The 20,658-nt window shown below is 40.2% G+C and overlaps 1 protein-coding gene across 2 annotated transcripts in view; it reads right to left on the bottom strand.

Moving 5' to 3' along the window:
* Nucleotides 1–20,658, bottom strand: part of STK4 (serine/threonine kinase 4) — a gene marked incomplete at both ends in the record, with an annotated part of 79,701 nt that overhangs the window by 18,957 nt on the left and 40,086 nt on the right. For both annotated transcript variants that reach the window (XM_084247954.1, XM_084247955.1), the window contains one exon: nucleotides 9,935–10,092. In XM_084247954.1, coding sequence (XP_084104080.1) covers nucleotides 9,935–10,092 — 158 coding nt within the window. The remainder of the gene's footprint in view (nucleotides 1–9,934; nucleotides 10,093–20,658) is intronic.

Below are 20,658 nucleotides of genomic sequence, written 5' to 3' on the forward strand. Positions count from 1 at the left end.
CATTACTGTAAAATCCATGATGGCAAATAATAAAGAACATCAAAAGAAGGTAAACTTAAATTGTTCCAACGAGGGGGGTTATTTACATAAATGATTAATGAAATCCAAAGCTTGTCAATCTTCATTAAGTTCAGAATAAGCCCGAAAAGTCATTTGAGTCAATAATAAACACTCCTCCGATAAGACAAAATTCCCAGTAGATGGAATGAAACTGAAATGATTATTCCTGGCCCCAAGAGCCCCATCATGTACCTCTGAAAGATTTTTTAACCTGCTCTGTAACATTACTTAAGTACCTGGTCTGGGCCTGGAGCTCAGTTTTTTTGTTTTTATTTTTTCATGTGAGAAAACACCCAAGAATGAACAGAGACAGGGATTTAAACCTGATTCTGACACTAAGTAGGAAAAATGCCTCTCAGTCTCTGGACTTCAGATCCTCAAATTATAGAAGGGGTACTATAGGGCAGGACAGGACACAGTGCAGGTTTTCTGATATAGCAGACCAGGTAAAGGAGGAGTCCTGAAACTTTTGGCTTTTCAGGCTTTTATTGGGATTTACCAGGTACATGGCAGGTAGGGGTGCTGGGGGGCCGGGAGGCTGGCAGGCCTTCCAGCCCCCAGCAAGTCTTCATTCTATCTGGGCTATCTGGGCTCTCCGGCCTTCTCTCATGTTCTCTATGCTTCTCTGCTCTCCTGCTTCTCTGCTTCTTGGCTTCTGCCGGCGTCCCCGTGACACCACCCTTAAAAGCCCAGTCTTAGCCCAGGTGAATCCCATCTACCTATGCCCACACCCTATTCCAGGTGTCCGCCATCAGGCATGCATTCGGACCACAGGGTTCAGTCATCTATCCTAATGGCGGGAGAGCAGAAAAGCCTGATACTTTTTACCTTACCCTACAGGTACAAAACCCCTACCTTGCCCCTTAACAGGAGCACATTAGTCTCACCAAACAGAAGAGCAACATATGAACGCACCTTCCACTGTACTAGATGTTACATTAAGTTAACGTGATGGTAAAAGTAGCATCACCAGCTAACAGCAGCATACCAGAAATCTGGACTTAACTGCTCCTTTGACATCTCTTGGCTCTGAATTATTTGTTATTGTTCAAAGATGTAATAATTTTTTAACAAGGGTAAAATTAAAAGCGAAATACTAAGTAAAAATATTTATGAACCCAAACAAGAGCAATCTTAACAAGTCTCTGAAAAAATTCTCCAACAGTTCTAAAAATAAACTTAATTCAGTTAACCCCAATCTACACCCCAATCATTTGATCCTTCGTCTCACCTGTGGGAAAAAGCAGACGTGATATTGTTTGATTGTACTAGACCACAAACCAGAAACTCAAGCGTCATTCATCTAAGGCCCTGGTTAAGGGTAGCGCTATTCATCCCTCTTCTGACATGATTTAAGGTCCAACTGCTAGTCTATTTTCAAAGAAACTCCACAAACACCCAACTTCTAGGCTGATGAAGTGACTTCATCATTTTACCAGCCGTTGCCACACCCACAGGCCACACAGGGGACTGTGCACACAAGAAGAGAGAGGGTGACATCTACTGGCAAGAAGTATGTACTGCAGTGGGAGCTGTCAGCGCTTCCAGATTTGAAAGCGGTCAGAACATCAAAGGTTCACCTTGTACGGAAAAGAAACCAGGCACTGGTCATTTCCAAAAATTATACCCATGTCCACAGTGGGTTTTTAATTTCCAGCTGACAATAGTTCTAATTCCTTTCTTTTAGAGCAGTTTTTAAATCAGGCCCTTTGAGAATAAGTTTTCTTTGGGAATGTATGGCTGGTTTTATAAGGGAAGTCAAGGTCATCAGCAAATCCTATGGAAAGGGGTTGGGTCGGTGACATTTATTCCAGGCACTGTGTTTCAAGAAAGTAAGGGAGAAAGTGGAGGGAAAGAGGGTGAAATGAACATTTTTGAAGCGCCTGTTACATCGAAGACAAGTTACATGCATCACCACACTTAATTCTCAAATACACAAAATCTACCCTATAAACACTGGTGGTTCCCTCCATTTTACAAATGAAGAAACTGAGGCAAAAGGAGGTAAAGACACCGGCCTAAAACTAATGCTTAGAAGTCAGAATTGGAAGCCTTACTGCCTGGCTGTTGTGATCTTAATTACCAAGCCCACTGCCTCACCCAAAATGGCGGTCATCTCCCCCACCTGAGTGAGCCTTACACGTGAAAGTAAATCAGGCTCAGGTTCACCGGGACCCAAAAGGCTTCCTTACAGACAGACCCAATGCAACTTTATAAAACCTTCTAAACTTTCCTATCTAAAAACTGAACACTTTGCTATCTAAAAACAGGAACACTGAGAACACCAACACCCCAGCTGTGCCTTTTTCTCAGGAGCAGTACAATCAACTACCATCAATCAGCCTTCTCTTCATCTCCTCAGTACCTCTTCTTCCTTACCCTGTCAGCTCACAAGCTTAGGAATCTCAGCATCAAACCCCAATAGGGAGATGAAGAAAGGACACACCTTCCAGTCAGAATTACTGGTACTGGGACTAAGTATGTTGTCAAAGATACCTGATTCTGCAGTATTTCATCTCAGAGGCAGGGCACAGGGATTTGTAAGGAAATGTGCCTGGGCTGGGAGAGGGAGATGATATTCAAATACATCCCAGGCAATGAGAAGTTCCACATCATGTTTTCTCTTTCAAAGGTCCTGGGCCACAAAGCAACTACTACTTTCAGAATTCCAACAGATTCTTTCTTTGGTCAGGGGTGAGAAAAATGACATGTCCCTGTCTTCTCAACATTTCACGTCCCAGAAATATAGATTGCTGAACTGTCAAGAGTCCATGTGGGAAAAAATGGGAGGTGAAGCCGAGAAGAAAGGCTGGGGAAAGTGTGTCTGACAGCTCAAAGAAGGTGAAAAAAGATACGCCCCGGTGGATGAAAACACATTCCAAAGTCAAGGCTGTGGGTTCAGAAATAAGAATAACTTACATCCATCCCAACTGAAAATTTTATTCTGCTTTCTAGGTTAGTATCACATTTACATTAAAAATACTTTTCGGCCTCAGGAAACTTTGGATTGATAAAGAATAAATAAGAAACAATTGTTTTTCTTTTTTTTCCTGATTGCAAATTTAGCACAATTAAAGCAACTGAACCAAATCTGGCCTTGCTTGACTTGAGATTCAAAGAAGGCATTTCAGGTTCTGAGTCCAGCAATAAGGAACCGCAGGCCTTCAAGGATTCCTCCTCTTGTTAACATTAACCTGGCAACATTCTGAGACCTGGCGCAAGTCTACAAACTCTGACACAGGAGTTAGGACTAAATCAGAGTCAAGTTAGATTACACAAACAGCACCAGACTGTGGCAGGGTTGCCTTTGAATAAATCTACTTGTTGACAATAACATTAAAAAAAAAAAACAGCATTAACTTAACAAAAAAAGCTTCATAGGCTTAAAATAGATGACTTGCTTCTCAAGGCTACAATACAAAGGTAAAAAAACAAAGGTAAAACAAAGGTAGCAATGTAAAAAGTTTTAGTCTCAATTTATGAATAGGTTTATAAAGTGACCACCTTTAAAACAACTACAAATTAAATGCCTATCAACAGAGGACTGTCTGGATAAACCTGTAACATCCTCACAACAGGATGTGAATAAAAAAAGAGCGACTATGGCCTGACAATTCTGTAAGTTTCCTTACAAAACCCTAAGAAATCCCTACTTAGCACTCACATCTGGAACCCTGATCTAGGAAAGGATGGCTAAGATAAAGCTGCATGAAGTCACAGGATACTGTCACCCTCCTGGGGAAAACTCAGGGCTGATACTTCTTTCCTAGCACAGAAAGTCAGTAGAATTGCTGTCACTGTCGAGGAAACCCAATCAATCATGCTCAGGTTCTGCTGCCCTTATCAAATTAATTTTGTTTTTTTAAAGATTTATTTTATTTATACAAGAACTGGGGTACAGACCAGAGGCATGGGAGGGTGAGAGGACTCACCAGAGACAGAGTGGGGAGCAGAACAGGCAGACAGACTGAAAACACTGCTAAGAGGAGCAGCAGGCGAAACGAGAGGTCTGACGCACCATGTGGGTATCTCCCTGGCCAGCTGGGAATCAAACGTATGCTACAAAGGCTGTGGACAGCTTCACAGCGCTGTGCCACCAAGGAGGCCCTCAAATTAATTTTGATTTAACAGTTGGATGGTTTTATATCCCGATGGCCCCATTATCACACAGGTAGGAGGGCTATTAGCTGAGAGCTCTCTGTGCTACACAACCATTCTATTTTTAATTTCTGATACACTGTTGTGTAGCAGGCACAGGAAAAGGGAGCCCTGGAGCCTGCTTTAGATTTCACAGGCCTTTAATGCCCTCTCAGGAAACCAGGTACACAGGCACACCAGGCGGGGATGCTGGCAAGCAAGAAGGCAGGCACGGGCCAGGCGGCAGGACAGGGGAGCTGGGAGGCAGGCCCAGGCCCCCAGCCAACCCATGCGCTTCTCTCGCCTCTCCCTAGACTTCTCAGTTTCATGTCCTCTCAAGGTCTCGCCTCAGAGGCGGTCCTCTGCATTCTGCCACTGCTGCCTTTAGCCCTTGCCTCTCAGCACAGGTGTGAGCACTGGCACATGCACATGCCCTGTGCTGTCTGGGCCCAGGTGTCCACAAAGGTGCACGTGCCCCGTGCTCACGTCTCTCAGCCCCAGGCATCCACACAATAGTGGCGAGAGGGAGAAAAAAGCCTGGTAACTTCATTTACCCTACATAAGCCAAAAGAACATTAAATATTCCCAGAAAATATAAAGCACACACCAGGCACATCAGTGCCCCTGCACCTCCTCAATCACTCAGTGCTTCCCCCATCCCACACTCCTTGATGCTGCCACAGACACAACACCCTCTCTTTGCCTAGAATGACCTTTCCTTCCTTCTCAGCTGGGGATTCCTATCATCTTCCCAAATGCACTTCGTGAGACTTCTTGATGCATTCCCTGAGCTTTTCACTGAGACTAGGACGCCCTCTTCTGGGCTCCCACAGTACTTCTACGTGTACTCTAAACAGAATATTTACTAGAATTGTCTAGAGATGTCATATAGTGTAGGATGGTCCCTGAAGCAACACTGCTTTGGTTGACACCCCTGCTGTACCACTTACCCTCTGTATAAGCCATACTCCCTGTATAAGACTATACCCTCTGTATAAGCTATATTCCCTGTATAAGCTATATTCCCTGTATAAGCTATACCCTCTGTATAAGCTATACTCCCTGTATAAGCTATACTCCCTGTATAAGCTATACTCCCTGTATAAGCTATACTCCCTGTATAAGCTATACCCTCTGTATAAGCTATACTCCCTGTATAAGCTACACTCCCTGTATAAGCTACACTCCCTGTATAACCTTAGTCAAGTCCTTGCCCCTTTTAAGCCTCAGTTTTCTCATCCACAAAATGGTGACAGTAACATTACCTACCTTGTGGAAGGTTGTGGGAATTGAGCTAATAAAGGACTCAGACCAATGCCTGGCACATAGTGAATTCTCAATAAACAAATTATTAGCACCATGTATAGAAATTATTTGCTTATCTGTCTCTACTGCTACATGATAAGCCCCCTCAGGGTAGTGACTGTATTTGTTCAACTCATTCAGAGACTATGTCTGAGTTTAACTAAAAATACTGCACTGACTTTAAGCCAGGCAGCCGTAGGTGTAAGAATATAAAGATGAGTAAAATAAAGCTCAGCCATCAAAGGTCTTATGGTCTTCCTACGTACACACTGAAGGACTGAAATTAATACAGATTGAACTAACCTGTGAGGGTCGGCTGTTATCAACTCTGGTTTTAGGGTCAGTCATAAGAAATCTCAAAACAGCCTTATTTGAATAAATGGGAACTTACTCCCAAACCTAAGGATAACAAGTGCTAACAATCAACAACACTTGCAAGATTAGTACAACTGGAAAGTGCTGTGATTCACCCAGATCTGCAGCTCTGTTTTGACTACCACCAGGGGGATATAAGCAGCGTTAGTCTTGCGTTTTTGTTTCACTGAAAAGCCAATTTTTAAGAAAAGAATATTTAAGTCTTTAACTATGATTGTCGTTTTCTCGTTGCTCCTTATATTTTTACCAGTTTTGGAAAAACATATGTCTTATAGCTTATACAGGTGCTTGGCCTAAGTCTCTGGATCAGGTAGACCCTTTAGTGGTATAAAACATCTCTTTCCCATGCAATAATTCTTTGTCTTGGATTCTATTTTACCTAATATTAATATTGTTTCACCTACTCTCTGAGTGGTAATTTACCTAATTTATCTTTTTCCTCTCTTTTAAACTTCTCAGCAGTATTTAATTTTAGTTATATCTCTTATAAATAGTATATAACTGAGTCTCTGGGCAAAAGGTGACATCAATGTACCCACACGGAGTGTGACCGCTGGTGTGTTTGCGGCTGGACTGCTACCCTGTGTGTCACTCCTTCCTCGCACACACCAACTGCGCACTGCTTCAGGCTGTCTGCACTTATCGTGCACCTTCCCACCGCACGTGTCTTCTCTTCAACTGGGTCTTAGCCGAATGTCCTATGTCTCTGCAAGGCCTTCTCTCACACTATCTTTTTAGGTGCTTGAAAAAAATAAAACCCATTATTACCTGCGCTGACATTCTAGCTGACTTAATGTCGGACTCCCCCACCACACTGTCAGCACCAGGAGAGCCCAGCAAGGGCTGGCCTTATCACCACTCCCGGCACTCCAGCCATCTTAAGTTGAATGTTAAATGTGTTTTGGAAGATCCATGTGCCAAATTGGATTTAAGTTTAAACTTCTGCTGGCTTTCCAAATGGCAAAATAGGACGGTCTGAATTCTCATAAAAGTAATACCCAATTCCAAAAATGCAATCTGTTTAGAGAATATGAAAAACCAATTTTAGAGAATATTGCATTTTCAAGCACCTTTTATTTACACTTTAATCGCTTACATCTTTAAAAATTAAAGGAAATATTCGCTGCTTTTTCAACTTGGCAAACAGGCAATTCAATTTTAGAAACGCAACAAATAGTCAATTTCAGGCAAAAATATGAAGTTTTTGTCAGTATCAAATTTTGCCATTCTGATTAAATTACTTCCTGTTTGCTATTTTGGACAACGTTAATTTCAAAATAGCAACTGCCTTCATAGGAAGAGAGTATCTTTTCATAATTAAATACTGCCTGTCAGGAAATCAGAAAGTCTCCCTAAGATTGCTGAGGGAACAAGTTAGCTGGCCTGACACACAGCCCATTTAAACTTAGTGAGGACACTCAGAAGTCTTTCGCCACACAACAGACTGGCTTACAACTGTACATTTCCCTTATTTGACATGTGGCATCTTTGGTACCTCCAACAAGAGTACAGAAGACTTAAAGAAGAGTAAAAAGAAATTTAAAAATCACATAATGTTAATAAAATGTGATATATCTTTACCCCTGAATTTCTATGGACCAAGTAGGAAAGTAAGAAGAAATTTATTTATAGAGACGCACTGCACTCTAAACACCTATTTTAGGGCCGAATTTAGCAGGTTAGAACCACATGTGGGGTAGATTAGAACAACAGCTTACTGGACCCTGACCCCAGAGATCCTGATTCAGCAGGTGTGGAGTGGGCCAGAAACTGGTCTGGGAACTATTTTCAACTATTATTTCAAATGCTTGCTTTGAGGTTAAGGTTAAGACCTGTATAGCAAGACTATCAAAGAGTTTTCATCTGACCTTTGGAAATTTCTAGGTCAGCAGTTCATGCGTATCACATCTCAGTTTTCTTTCATTACTTAGTTTGAAATTCTGTTAAAATAGAATTCAAAAATGAATTCTTCTAAAAATTTGAAGGTGAAACAGGATAAAATTTTAAATGTCAGGCTCAGGCACAATGTGGACAAATACGAATCTGAATGATTTATAATCTCAATATCAAAAGCCTGTAAATACCAGACAGGTTAGACAGTCAAACAAATGGATGAAGTAAGCCAGAGAGTACAGGGAGCTGGAGCGGTCACACCCATAGAGGCAGCTGAGACTCAGCTCCAGACAACTGTCATCCAATAATGCAGGTCTGCTGTGGCCAGCCAGGCCTTCCAAGTAAGTGAGATAAGGTCAGAATTCAACATTTCATGTAACAGTTCTCAATTTTTAAACATAAGCTCTTCATTTAAAATATTTAAACACCATATTGGACACACAAAAAGGTCCATGGGCTGTGTGCTGCCAGTTGAGGGGACTCCCAAGCTTTCTCCTGCACGGTCGGGTGGGCACCGTGCCAACACTGCTATGGGCCCACTGTCACCAGCGGGCATCCACTTCCCAAACTAAAAGCATCCTCAGGGCCAAATGAAGCCCCCTGCACAAGTGGCTTACCCATCGAGACAGGCTATCTGACAATGACCTGAACTTGAGAAAACTATGCCAAAAAGAAGTGAATTCTTCATATAATGGAAATTGTGATTAAAAAAAATTAGCTTAAAGTGACAGGTATTTCCAGATTATTAACTTGTATACCACTAAAAAAAAGAGCAAAACCAAGGAATACAGAATTGAGAATTCTTAAGCATTCTATCACAGTGATAACCTGATTTGGTATGTAGAAGCTAATTCATCTCTGCCTAAAGACAAAACTGAGACAATCAGTCCATATAAATATGTTGAAGACAACTTTACAGGAAACATGGACTTGGAAATGTAATTATTCAAATCTCTGACTAACAGTGGCAGCCTGGACACTGCTGAAAAGGATCCTGAAGCTGAATCCTGACTCAGGGGAACAAGGAATGCCCCAGGCCTGGATGGCGGGAATGGGCAGTGGACATGCCCTAGATGTGGTTTCCTTTGTACAGGTGACAACACCACTGGTCTGGACTCAAAAATCCAGTCGTCCTACAGAGTGTTAACACAGCCACAAGGACACTTTCACAACACAAGTAGGATGGGTCCAATCACATCTCGCCAACAGCCTTCCATTTCACTCTGAGTAAACGTTAACACCCTAATTATTACACAAAGTCCTCCATTAATCTGGCTCCCTGCTTCATCTCTCATCTCATTTCTTGCTACATGCCCCCTTGATGTTATTCTAGACAAACACACCATGCAAGGCCCTGTCAGGATCTCTATCTTTGCTATTCCAGCCAGAATCCACATATAATACCCCAAACTAGGTTCTTCTATAAACAAAATTTTAATGGAATTTAAAAGTGTAAAATGTAAGAATGTAAAAATTAAAAATTCCTAGAGGAAAAGTCTCTTCTAAAAATATTTAAAAAAAGAATGAAGGACTCCTTAGCTTACTTTTCCCCCCAATTTTTTATTGCTTCTACTCATTAAATCCCTGTGAATATTAACAAGTGTCTGTGGCTAAAGGAGAATGTTCCACAGCAGAGAAAGGAAAAACACACCCAGTTTTTCTTAAGAAACTTTGGAACAATTTAATATTCATCCCCTGACAAAATTCAGAAAAACCCTCTCAGAGAGCCTACGATTAGGATAATAGTCAGGAAAACAGCAAGGACACCCAAAGAGGTACTGAGCACCCTCTAGTATAATTCTTAACTGTGACCCCAAATAAATGATTAGAGGCAACATGTCTTCATTTGGTGACCCAGTTGTTTTTTGTGGTTTTTTTTTTTTTTTTTGCCATTATTAACATTTCAAACTCAACAAACAGAAAACTGGCAAATGAAGGAAGGAATTTTAACATGAAAAAGATGCCACTGACTGGAAGCCCCAACCACACAGTATCATTAGGCTCATGAGGACCGCCCCCCTAGGCGTTGCTGCCAAGGGCGTTCAGAGGAGATTTGGGTTGTGCAAGGGCAAACTGGGGCTGTCAAGAGAAATGACAGCACCAGACATGATACTTCAATGCCTTTCCCCGGCAGAGGTAACCCCTTATTTCCCACACTACTTACAAACTCGTAGTCTCCATCCTGGGGTACTTTCCAATCCGAAGAGTTTTTCAAGGGGCCAGATACACTCTTGCCAAAACTGTTGACCTGATTTTCCTTTTCTTTTTGTTCAAAGTATTCAAGAAAAGAAGGTCTTGCAGGCTGCATGGTCTCATCCCTTCCTAAAAGCCAATGAAGACAAAAGATGAAATAGAATATTAGATTTCAGGTAAGTTTACTAAGGAGAGCTATCTCCTGATGGGCCCCGCCCCGATCAATGGTTCTTTTTGTTAGATATGAACTCCTTTGAGAATCTGATGGAAATTACAGGAAATGCACAAATGCTCACTCAAAATACTTTACACAAAATTTCAGAGGATTCATGGCTCCCTTAAAATACATGCAAAGATTTCCCCAGGACTTCTTTTTCTAATTGGAAAGTGATGTAAAACTGAGTTATCTGCAAGCTATACTTTTTGGGTGTCCAACTATAAACAGTTCCTATCATAGCCTGAAAACAGAGAAGCAAGCAAAAATATTCAGTACTCATCTACATATAATACAAAATTCTCTGCAGGCACTGACACAGAAGAAGGGGGTGACAGATACAGTAGGATGGCGTCCCTTGATAATCTCATAACCTAACTGGATGAGAAAAATATGCACAAAAAAGAAAATGTAAGTAAATCATAATCCAGTCACTCCATGAAATACTATGTAGCTTTTTCATATACTATTTACAAATGGTTTGTGACAGCTGTGGGGCGGGGGGGGGGGGAGGATACATTATTTTTCATATTTATATATACATAAAAATGTATGAAGAGAGAGAGAATGAATTCAACTCTAAAAATCATATACACATTCTCTGAAGAGGAAATGCAAATGGCCAACAGGCATATGAAAAAATGTTCAACATCACTTGTAATCAGGGAAATGCAAATCAAAACTACCATGAGATACCATCTTACACCAGTGAGAATGGCACATATTAAAAAAACTAGCAACAACAAATGTTGGCGAGGTTGTGGAGAAAAAGGAACTCTCCTGCACTGCTGGTGGGAGTGCAAACTGGTCCAACCACTATGGAGAGCTGTGTGGAGATTTCTTGACCTACTAAACATAGAGCTTCCATATGATCCAGCAATTCCACTCCTAGGTATTTACCCAAAGGACACAGAAACATCAATTCCAAAGAGCACCTGCACCCCTATGTTTATAGCAGCACTGTTTACAATAGCTAAGCTTTGGAAACAGCCCAAATGCCCAAAAATAGATGACTGGATCAAGAAGATGTGGTACATATATACCATGGAATATTACTCAGCATTCAAAAAAGATAAGCACATGCAATTTGCAGCAACATGGATGGCGCTGGAAGGGATCATGCTCAGTGAAATAAGCCAAAAAGAAAAAGAAAAATACTGGAAGGTCTCACTCATAGCAGGAATCTAGAAAACTTAAATAAGGGACCAGGAAAATGAATAACTATAAGAAAGTGAAAATCAAAATCAACAAAAAACTATGAACCAGAGACACTTTTTGGGGGGTGGGGGGCGGGAGGGGAGGGATTGGGGTCAGAATGGGGAGGTTGCAATTGTATGGGGAATATAAAAATAAAATTTATTATAAATAAAATAAAAATCATATACACAGGAGTAAAAATAAAGACGGGGAAAAAATAGATCAGAATGTTAGCAGCATTTGTCACTGATAGTAGCATTATAGGTGATTTTATTTACCTTTTTAAAACATTTTAAAAAAGAAAGTACAGGAGAAGTATTAAATAGACAGAACTGGTTATAAGAGTTATATGTGCCCAGAAAATGACGGATCTTACAAGCTGGGGTGGTCATGGCAGACTGTAGAGGGGAACTTAGATGAGGCTTGAAACCACCCCGAAGAAAAGAATCAGCAATTGCACAGCAGGGCAGAGCCAGCAGTTAGGTGGCAGCAGTTACTGGTTATAAGTAGTAATAATGGCAAAAAGAATAATTTTACCTGGCATGACTTATAAACCTAGCTAGCTGAATGTGCCTATTCCACATGCTGAAGTGGCCCTGTGTTTGTGATTAATATTCAAATACTGGAAGGACAGGAGGTTTTTTCAGTGTTTTCCATAGATGGGTAGGTTTTATTGCCCTTTTTCCCCAGGAACCAGAATAAAGGACCAGAAGGCTCAGAGCCTTCAGGAAGGGGCCTAGAAGATAAAAAACAGCAAGTACTTCTCTCCAGGCACCCTTGCTTTGTGCAATCTTATCTCTTGACACTTGCTTAGTCCAGTTTAAAGCCAGCACCTGCCTGACTGCATCTCAGACATTTGTCATCTTCCCAACACCACTGCCAAGTTCAGTGGCAGCCAACCACAGATTCGCCCATTTCCAGATGCTGCCAATAGCTTACTTCACTTATTAGGGATTAATCACGGAGTTTGCCAGGTCAGTCAACAATTACGTGCTGAATGTGTGTTTTCTTTGTTCTAAGTCCAATATGAAGGGCTTTTCATGCTTATTTTAATTTGTAAGTTAAATTTAAGGTTCAATACATAACACAGTTCTGAAGAAACCACGTGCACACACACACACACACACGCACACACACAAACTAATAAAAATGGGGGTGTTCTGGATTTACAGACAAGCCAGTGAGCTGTGTCCTTTGGGTCACTTCCCGCCGACCACCAGAAGACTGGCCCAGGGGCAAGTGAGCAGCAAGGCTGTGCATCCTCCAAGGCAGGGGGTGTGCTGAGAGTGCCCCCTAGAGCCGGGACTGTGACAGCACAGCACTACTGAGTGCTAACCGCGGGGACACAACGCACTTTCATACAAGATATCCCAACTAGACACACCTGCAGAACAGAACAGAAAGTCCAGAAACAAAATAAAAATCCAAATGGCTATTCAAACAACTGGAGAGTTATTTGGAAAAAGATTAAATTGAATCCACACCTCGTTCCCCTTAAACCAGGAAAACTCCAAGTGGATTAGAGCACTAATTGTAAAAATGGAAACCTAAGTACTAGGAGAAGACATGTGTGAATGCATTTAAAACCTGGGTGTGGGGGGAAAAGAGACTTTCTAACGATGACTTTAAAAAGCCAGATGCAATAAAAAGTGAATAGATTAAAAAATCACATCACAAATTTTTAAAAACCAGACAGAAAGTACACACATACGAAAAGCCAAGTGAAAAGACATATGATAAAATTTTTTTTAATTAAAATAAACTTGAAGTCTGTTCTGCTTTAAAAAGACAAATGATGAACTAACAAAAATATCAGCAACAAATACCACAAATTTTTAGAGTTTTCATATAAAAAAAAGTTTAGAGCTCCTTATATATTAGACAGATAAGCTTCCAATATGTAAAAAATGCATACAATCAAGAGAAAGAGGAGGGGAAAGTAGAAAAATAGTTCAAGACTTTGAAATGATAGTATACACAAAAAGCTATGGAATTAGTCCCTAAAAATTAAGAGAATTAAAACTCCATAGAGATGACAATTTCTTACATTGCAGAATGGCAACAACCGAAAAGCTTGGCAAGGCTGCAGGGTACTCCGGCCCTCTCAGACCTCACTGGGTCGGGGGTGGAGGGGCAAAACAGTACAAGCCCTACAAGGGGATTGGCAATATCTGAACATTAAAATGTGAAATAGAAGTTACAGAAAAATCCTGTGCTATATTTGAACTAGAAGTATTAACACAAATACAGTTGTTTTGTTTTTAAATTCTGAGGCTTTTTTCAATAAAAGGCTTTAAAGCAACACTTTATTACCAATGAGAGCACCAAGCATTCAGATCTTGGTTTCCCAAAACTCCACTAGTAAGGAACTAAGGCTTCTGAAGAGAAATAGCTGATTCTAAGACAAGGGCAGGAAAAAGCACAAAGTGGGGCCGGGACATCTTTCTGTGCCAGAAATACCAAGTACTCAAAATCGGATGGGGACATATCCGCAGGCTACAGAAGCCACTTTGAGAGCCTCCCACGGACACGTGGAGCATGGAAAAGCAAACACTGAGCAAAAAGAACCCAGAACTCAAGAGTAATAATCTAAAAGTGAAGGATGTTGGGAGAGAAGGAAAAGGCTGTTCCATAAAAAAATACCACTTAGCAACTCTATTGTGGTAACAAAGAACATCCTTGCTTAGGAAATTTACACAAAACTGAGTATCTCTTTAGAAAGTGCACACTAAATGTTTCAGTCAGCTGCATATGTCATGCACTGAGCTCTCCTCTTTGCTATTCAAGTCTGTTATCTGAGTCTGTTATCCGTGCTCCTTTATATTGCACACAGAAATGACTGCGTCCATTGACAACAATGGCAACTTCTGGACAGTGAGAAAAGGTAACACAAAATATGGTCTGTGGACCTATTACCAAAAACCATGAAGACATAATTTTTAAAGCACCATATCCAATAATAAAAACACTATAATTGCTACAATATACTTTTATGATGCTTCATTAATTTTTTCAGTTGTAATACAGGTGGACTTTAAAATTTCAAGTCTTCAAACCAGTAGCAAAACCCTAAGGGTAACATTTCTGTGATCTAATTCGAAACCAAGTCATTAAAAAAAAAATCAAAGGTATGTTAAACAGTTGTCTAGTTTCTATCACTGTTTAGACAAAATGAGAACATTTGCTTTCTTCACATCTGAGTTCTCTTATATTTGATGATGACAGCCCTTCCCCAACTCACCTAAAGATTTCTAATATTTTTTGAGTTATAACACTCTTCAACAATTAAGGGTCAGCAATTAGGTGCATACACACAAAGATGTTTACTTGTATGCATAAATAAATAAATCTTTAAAAAACAAAAACAACAACAACTAAACTGATGCAGAAACGTGTCTGGCTTTCTGTCTCACTCACACACACCACTCGTAACTAGAAGAGTTCCATTCTTTGGGAACTCAGACTCAAATTCAACTAGCACATGTAAGTTTCAGGTTTTGTACTAGGTGCCATCACATCCAAACTTCATGACGGAGGAGGGAGGTGGAGGGGGCAGACTTGTGCTTCTTCAGCACCTACCAAATGCTAGACAATGGACTAAATCACTAAATCCACATGTCTCCTGAGATGTGGTATGCATTATTATTTCCACCACAGAGGTGGAAGATCCCATAGCTAGCTCCCAACAAGGAGAGGATATGAATCCTGATCAACAGATTTTAAGTCTGATGAGCATCTTATATTGCAAATTCTCTAAAATCAAAGTAAAAATTCTGAGGACCTGTCAGAATTGCCACTGAGGGTAGAAAGTAGGGAAAAGGAATTTTCCCAGTAACCTAATCTTTGAACTTTTCTTTCAGCGCTCCTGAGCTAGATGATCAAGTGTGTCGGACAACAGCCTGTCAGCGCGAAAGCATAAGAGACTCATTCCAAGCTGATGAAAGGCAATGCTATCCCCAGGGCTTCATCTCCTGGAGACTTTTTGTCCTAATGTGACCCAGGGTATTTTTTTCAGTTCTGTCCCAGGAAATGAAGACGTTCAGTTGAATAATAATACCAGAAACCGACAGGGAGAATGGACAGAGCAGAGAAGTCAAGCTTTGAAAATGGCCACATCTTGCTCCGATTCTTTTATCGTGATCTCCTATATCATGAATGTCCCATTTTTCTTTATAAGCAGCACCTGTGAACTGAAGGGCCATGCTAAACCCACAAAGGAGTGAATTCACAGACTCTCTATTGTGCTTTGAAAAAAATGCTAAGTAGAAGCAGAAGGACCCAACAACCCAGTGTCCACCAACTGATAAACATAACAAAGTGTAGTCGATCCATACAGCAAAATATTATTCAGCCATAAAAAGAATGAAATACTGATACATGATACAGCATGGATGAATCTCGGAAGCATTTTGCTAAGGGAAAGGAGCCAGTCACAACAGACCACAGTCTATGACTTTATTAAATAAATGATTAGGATAGGCAAATCTATAAAGACAGAAAGATTAGGAATTGGGCCTCCCTGGTGGCGCAAGCGGTTAAGACGCAACCTATGAAGCTGTCTGCAGACACTGCAGCACAAATTCAATCCCCCACCAGCCAGGGAGCTATCCACATGGCTCAGCAGGCCTCCCCTGTCCTGCCCATTGCTCCCCTCAGCAGTGTATTTCAGTCAATCTGCTTGTTCTGTTCCCCACTCTGTCTCTGGTGAATCCTCTCACCCCACATGACTCTGTCCTGTATCCCAGCTCTTGTATGCATAAATACATGAATCTTTAAAACAAAAAAAGAAAGATTAGGAATTGCGGGAAGATGGTGAGTAAGTGGGTGGGATGGCAAACAACTGCTAACGGATATGGAATCTCTACACGGGGTGATCAAAATGCTGTCAAATTAGATGAGAATAAACAAAATGGAATAAACCTATATGACAGAATATTATTCAGCTATAAAAAGGAATGAAGTGCTGACAAGTGACAATACAAATGAATCTTGGAAAGAATATACTGAAAACTAGACAGAGAGGGTCACATTTTATATGTTATTTATATAAAATGTCCAGAACAGGCAGTAAATTCATTAAGACAGAAAGCAGATTAATACTTGCCTCGGGATACGGGGAGGAAGGAAAGAGAAGAGATTGCTAACAAGATTCTGGTTTCTTTTGGGGGTGATGAAAATGTCTTCACAGTGGTTATCATTGCACAACCTTGTTAATACACAAAAAACCCCACAGAATTGTAACTTTAAAGTGGAAAATTTATGATATGTGAATTGTCCCAATTAAAAATAAATTTTAAAAGTGAGATGTACCATAATGTAAAAATATTAAAAATCATTTCATTGTACATACACTTTAAGTGAGTGAACTGTATCGCATGCAAATTAGATCAATAACTCATTTTTAAGAGAAAGCCTAAGGACCCCTTTACTCTACTGTGTTCTTTTATTTCTGGATCCATATGAGCTGTAACACAATGCCAAGACAGTCAACATAAAGGGGTTTGACCAAAGGCTGAAGTCCATCTTTCCCTCGGGGTGACCATCTTTATGCCCTTCCATTTTAAACATTCATTTTTAAAACTGTCACTAAGGAAACCACAATGGTCAACCACTCTTTCCTTATTATCCACAAGAATGCTATCAAAATAGTAATTCTGTTTAAACTAGAGAACTGGGCAGAGCCTGCATTTTTCTTCTCTGCTTCATGTATAAATATTCTCTAGGAAAAAAACTTGAGTAATCATGCAAATGTTTTCTTCTGACTTGGAACAAAATGCCTTATCATAGGCCTGCTTGTTTTTTTAATCTAACATTTATTATGTGTGTGTGGTTTCTGGTTTTGTTACAGGGCACCAAAGTGCTTTTCATGTATTAGCTCATTTAATTATATATTATCTAAGTTTCTGGGTGTGGCCATCAATATTCCTTTGAATGTTCTTTGAAACCAATAAGAATTGCTGGAATATTAAGTTATAAGATTCTCTGGAGTCTAACGAATAATTTTCAGTTAAGCAGTTTTGGTAATTGCTTCTATGAACCATGATCTGACTTCCAGGCAATGATGCTTTCATTCTCTAAGTCTGGTGGACTGACATATATCTATTCAAAGAGATTTAAGTCCAAATTTCAATTGCTCTAGGGCAATAGAGCCAGCATATCTGAAAAGATTCAAAAGGTACACTGGAAAGAATGATCCATATCTTTGTTATTACAGCAATTTCCTAATTGGTTTCCCCTTTTCAGTTTTTCCCAATTCCATTATTATCCAACTGACTCTCCTCTAACACCACCTTGTTAAATTACTTTTCTGATCAAAGTATCTTTGTACTATCCTATTACCAGAAGAATTCAGTTCAAACTCCTCTTTTGGCAATCAAAGGTCTCCAGTATCTGGACAATATCTACTTCGGTCAAACTGAACATTCAATAGGTATTTCTACCTTTCGGATTGCATGTGCCTGGGAGTTCCTCCCCTAGCCTTTCTGTATATCTCAGTCCTTGCTTTCTTTCTCACAAGTCCTTTAACACTGGGTGTACACGCAGCATTTCATCTAGCATTGTATTACCTTCGTTGTAGAGGTCCGATCTCCTTGATTAACTTATGTCATCATCAAATATCACCACCTGAACCACCCCAGCTAACATATATCCAAACATAAAAGGATTTAGAAAGAAGAGTTATATATATCCCATAAGCACCCCATAATATTAACTAATGAGAACAAACATCATCTTTTCCTATTAACCTACAAATTCCCAATCAGCAGTAAATGTCTCATTAGTTGTTTGCATAGTACACGGTTATGACAAAGATGAGTGATCAATTACCTCTTGGATGGACTTTTTAGCAAATACTGTCAATTCTAAGTTGATTTTTTTCAGGATATAAACACTTAACAGAATCATCTACTTTTTCTTTATAGACCCTCCTAGGCTGATCAAAATGCATCTCTATTTTCTGCTGGTCAGAACAGTTTAGAGAAATATATCCTCCTAGGAGGTTCAAAATTGATTTATCTGCCTCTGGGCATAAGAGCCAAAGTGAGTCTCAGGGATCAAGTTTCCTTTGTCCCTGGTTACTATGATGCCACTGCCCTCTCTTTGAAAGTATATTTCCTCCATGCTATTCTTGGCTCTCCTTTTACTAATTTAGCTATAAATGGAACACCTTATCTTCCCAGAAACACAGGCCTTGAGCCCATCACCCAAGTCACACTGAGATCTGGTACTTTCATATCCTAATATGTGGTCTGGCAAGGTGTCCTAAACGAATTTTTCAGACACCAAAAAATAGTCTGTGCTTTTTAGCTCATCCCAAAAGAATCAAGAATGTGAATGGTTTTCAAAGATAAAAGTGGATCCAACATCTGGACCCAATTAGAAAAACTGCACAAACAATTAGAATTCAGTCTTCACTCTAGCAGAATATCCTAGAATTATTTGTGCAACTGTGAGAAAAGTCTAAGACCAAGAGGTCTACTCCTCTATTGTAAATCTCCCCCAGGGAGAGCCTCTGATAAAAGTGAACCACAACGATTATCTTTCAGGAATGAAAACAAGTCCAGTCAATAAAAAAATTCCACAGTATTGTTTGAAACTTTACAAAAGAAGGTTCATGTGGATATAAAGTTTAGCTCTCTTTAAATATGCCATGTTTATTTTGACCTATTTAATAGATTCTCAAGACATCTATCATCTTATTACCAAGGAATCTCTCTCTCTCACACACACACACACATATACACACACACACAAACACACACACAGTAAAGTCAATCCATCGTGTGGTGTGTGCATAACCACCACTCCACCACCACCCCCAGCACATCTTTAAAACATTGCTGAAACTGACAAATAACCTTCCTTTAGCTCCACCACTTTCAAGCAGTGCTCAGACGTAAGGGTGGCACTTACACCTCACCATTAATACCAAGAGTAAAAACTGAATGCACTGAGCCTCCCCAGTGGCGCAGCGGTTGAGCACAGGATTGCGAAGCTGCCCGAAGCCTCTGCGGCGCTGGTTCGATCCCCAGCTGCTACACGGCCACCGGAGGAGGGTCCCTCATGGTGTGCAGACCTCCCCTGCCGCCCACTGCTTCCCTCAGCGGTGTACTTCAGTCCTTCTGCCTGCTCTGCTCCCCGCTCTGGCTCTGGTGAATTCTCTCACCCTCCCACGCTTCTGAGTGTACCCAGTGTATGTATAAACAAATACATAAATCTTTAAAAAAAAACTAAATGCATAAGTAGCAAGAAAAAAGGACTAGGATATAGAAAAACAGCCTGGTTGAAGGAATTTTTCGATCCATGAAAAAGTCACTATCCTACATTAGAAGATTCATATACTTACTATTACCCACCATATTAAAGCACATAGACACTAAGCATCTTACATATATTACCTTATATACCTTAGCAACCCTACAAAGTATGCCCCACATTTTCAATCTAGGAAACTGAGGCTCTAAAAAAGATATAACTTGCCCAAGCTGAGTCATTCTGTAAGATGCCAAATTTCAAACTAAAGACTAATTCCAAAAATTACTGTTTTTTCCACCACTCCTTTTTCTTTTTCTTGCTCTTGTTCAGAGATTCAAATGACTCTAACAAAGCCAAATGTTTTAAAGTTTGAGGTTTGGTATGTATAACTATACTAACATTATCTGCAACTCTCAGATGATGCTAACTGAGTGGCAAAGAAACATGGACATGTAATATTCTCTGGTGATAGTTTTAAACATCCTGAGGGGATCAGAAACTAGACAGTAAGGCCACTGTGGTAACAGAAGTGTTAAAATACCTGCAGGACTTTATGCCCCCTTTATTGTCCTTACAAATGCTATAATCTCAGCCAGAGAGATTGAGATAAATAACATACAAGAGAGGCAATGTTTTAACAATCTCCTCAAACAACTGCAGGTGGAAGGAAAGTAGGCTGTGAGTCAAGAATTTCCATCTTAGGCAGCTCTGAAATTAGCATCTGATTGGCAGTGGTGAAATAAAATCATGTCAACAAGATCCTGGACTTTGGCTTTGACATGAGGAAGCTCACAGCAACAATAGATGCCCTTCATGAGACTCATGGCTTTCTGGGGAACTACAACTATATCATGTTTTCACTACATAATACTATCACAGTAATTTACCTAAAACATACTTCTGAGCTGCCACTATGCTTTAATATTCTATTTCAAAGAGATTACTTGCTATTTCCCTAGAATAAAAATTGAACTCAGTGCAAGTTTTAGAGAGAAATCATCCACTCACTCCCTTTAGCGGACTGAGTC

This window comes from Talpa europaea (assembly GCF_964194135.1).
Source record: "Talpa europaea genome assembly, chromosome: 11".
NCBI lineage: Eukaryota > Metazoa > Chordata > Mammalia > Eulipotyphla > Talpidae > Talpa > Talpa europaea.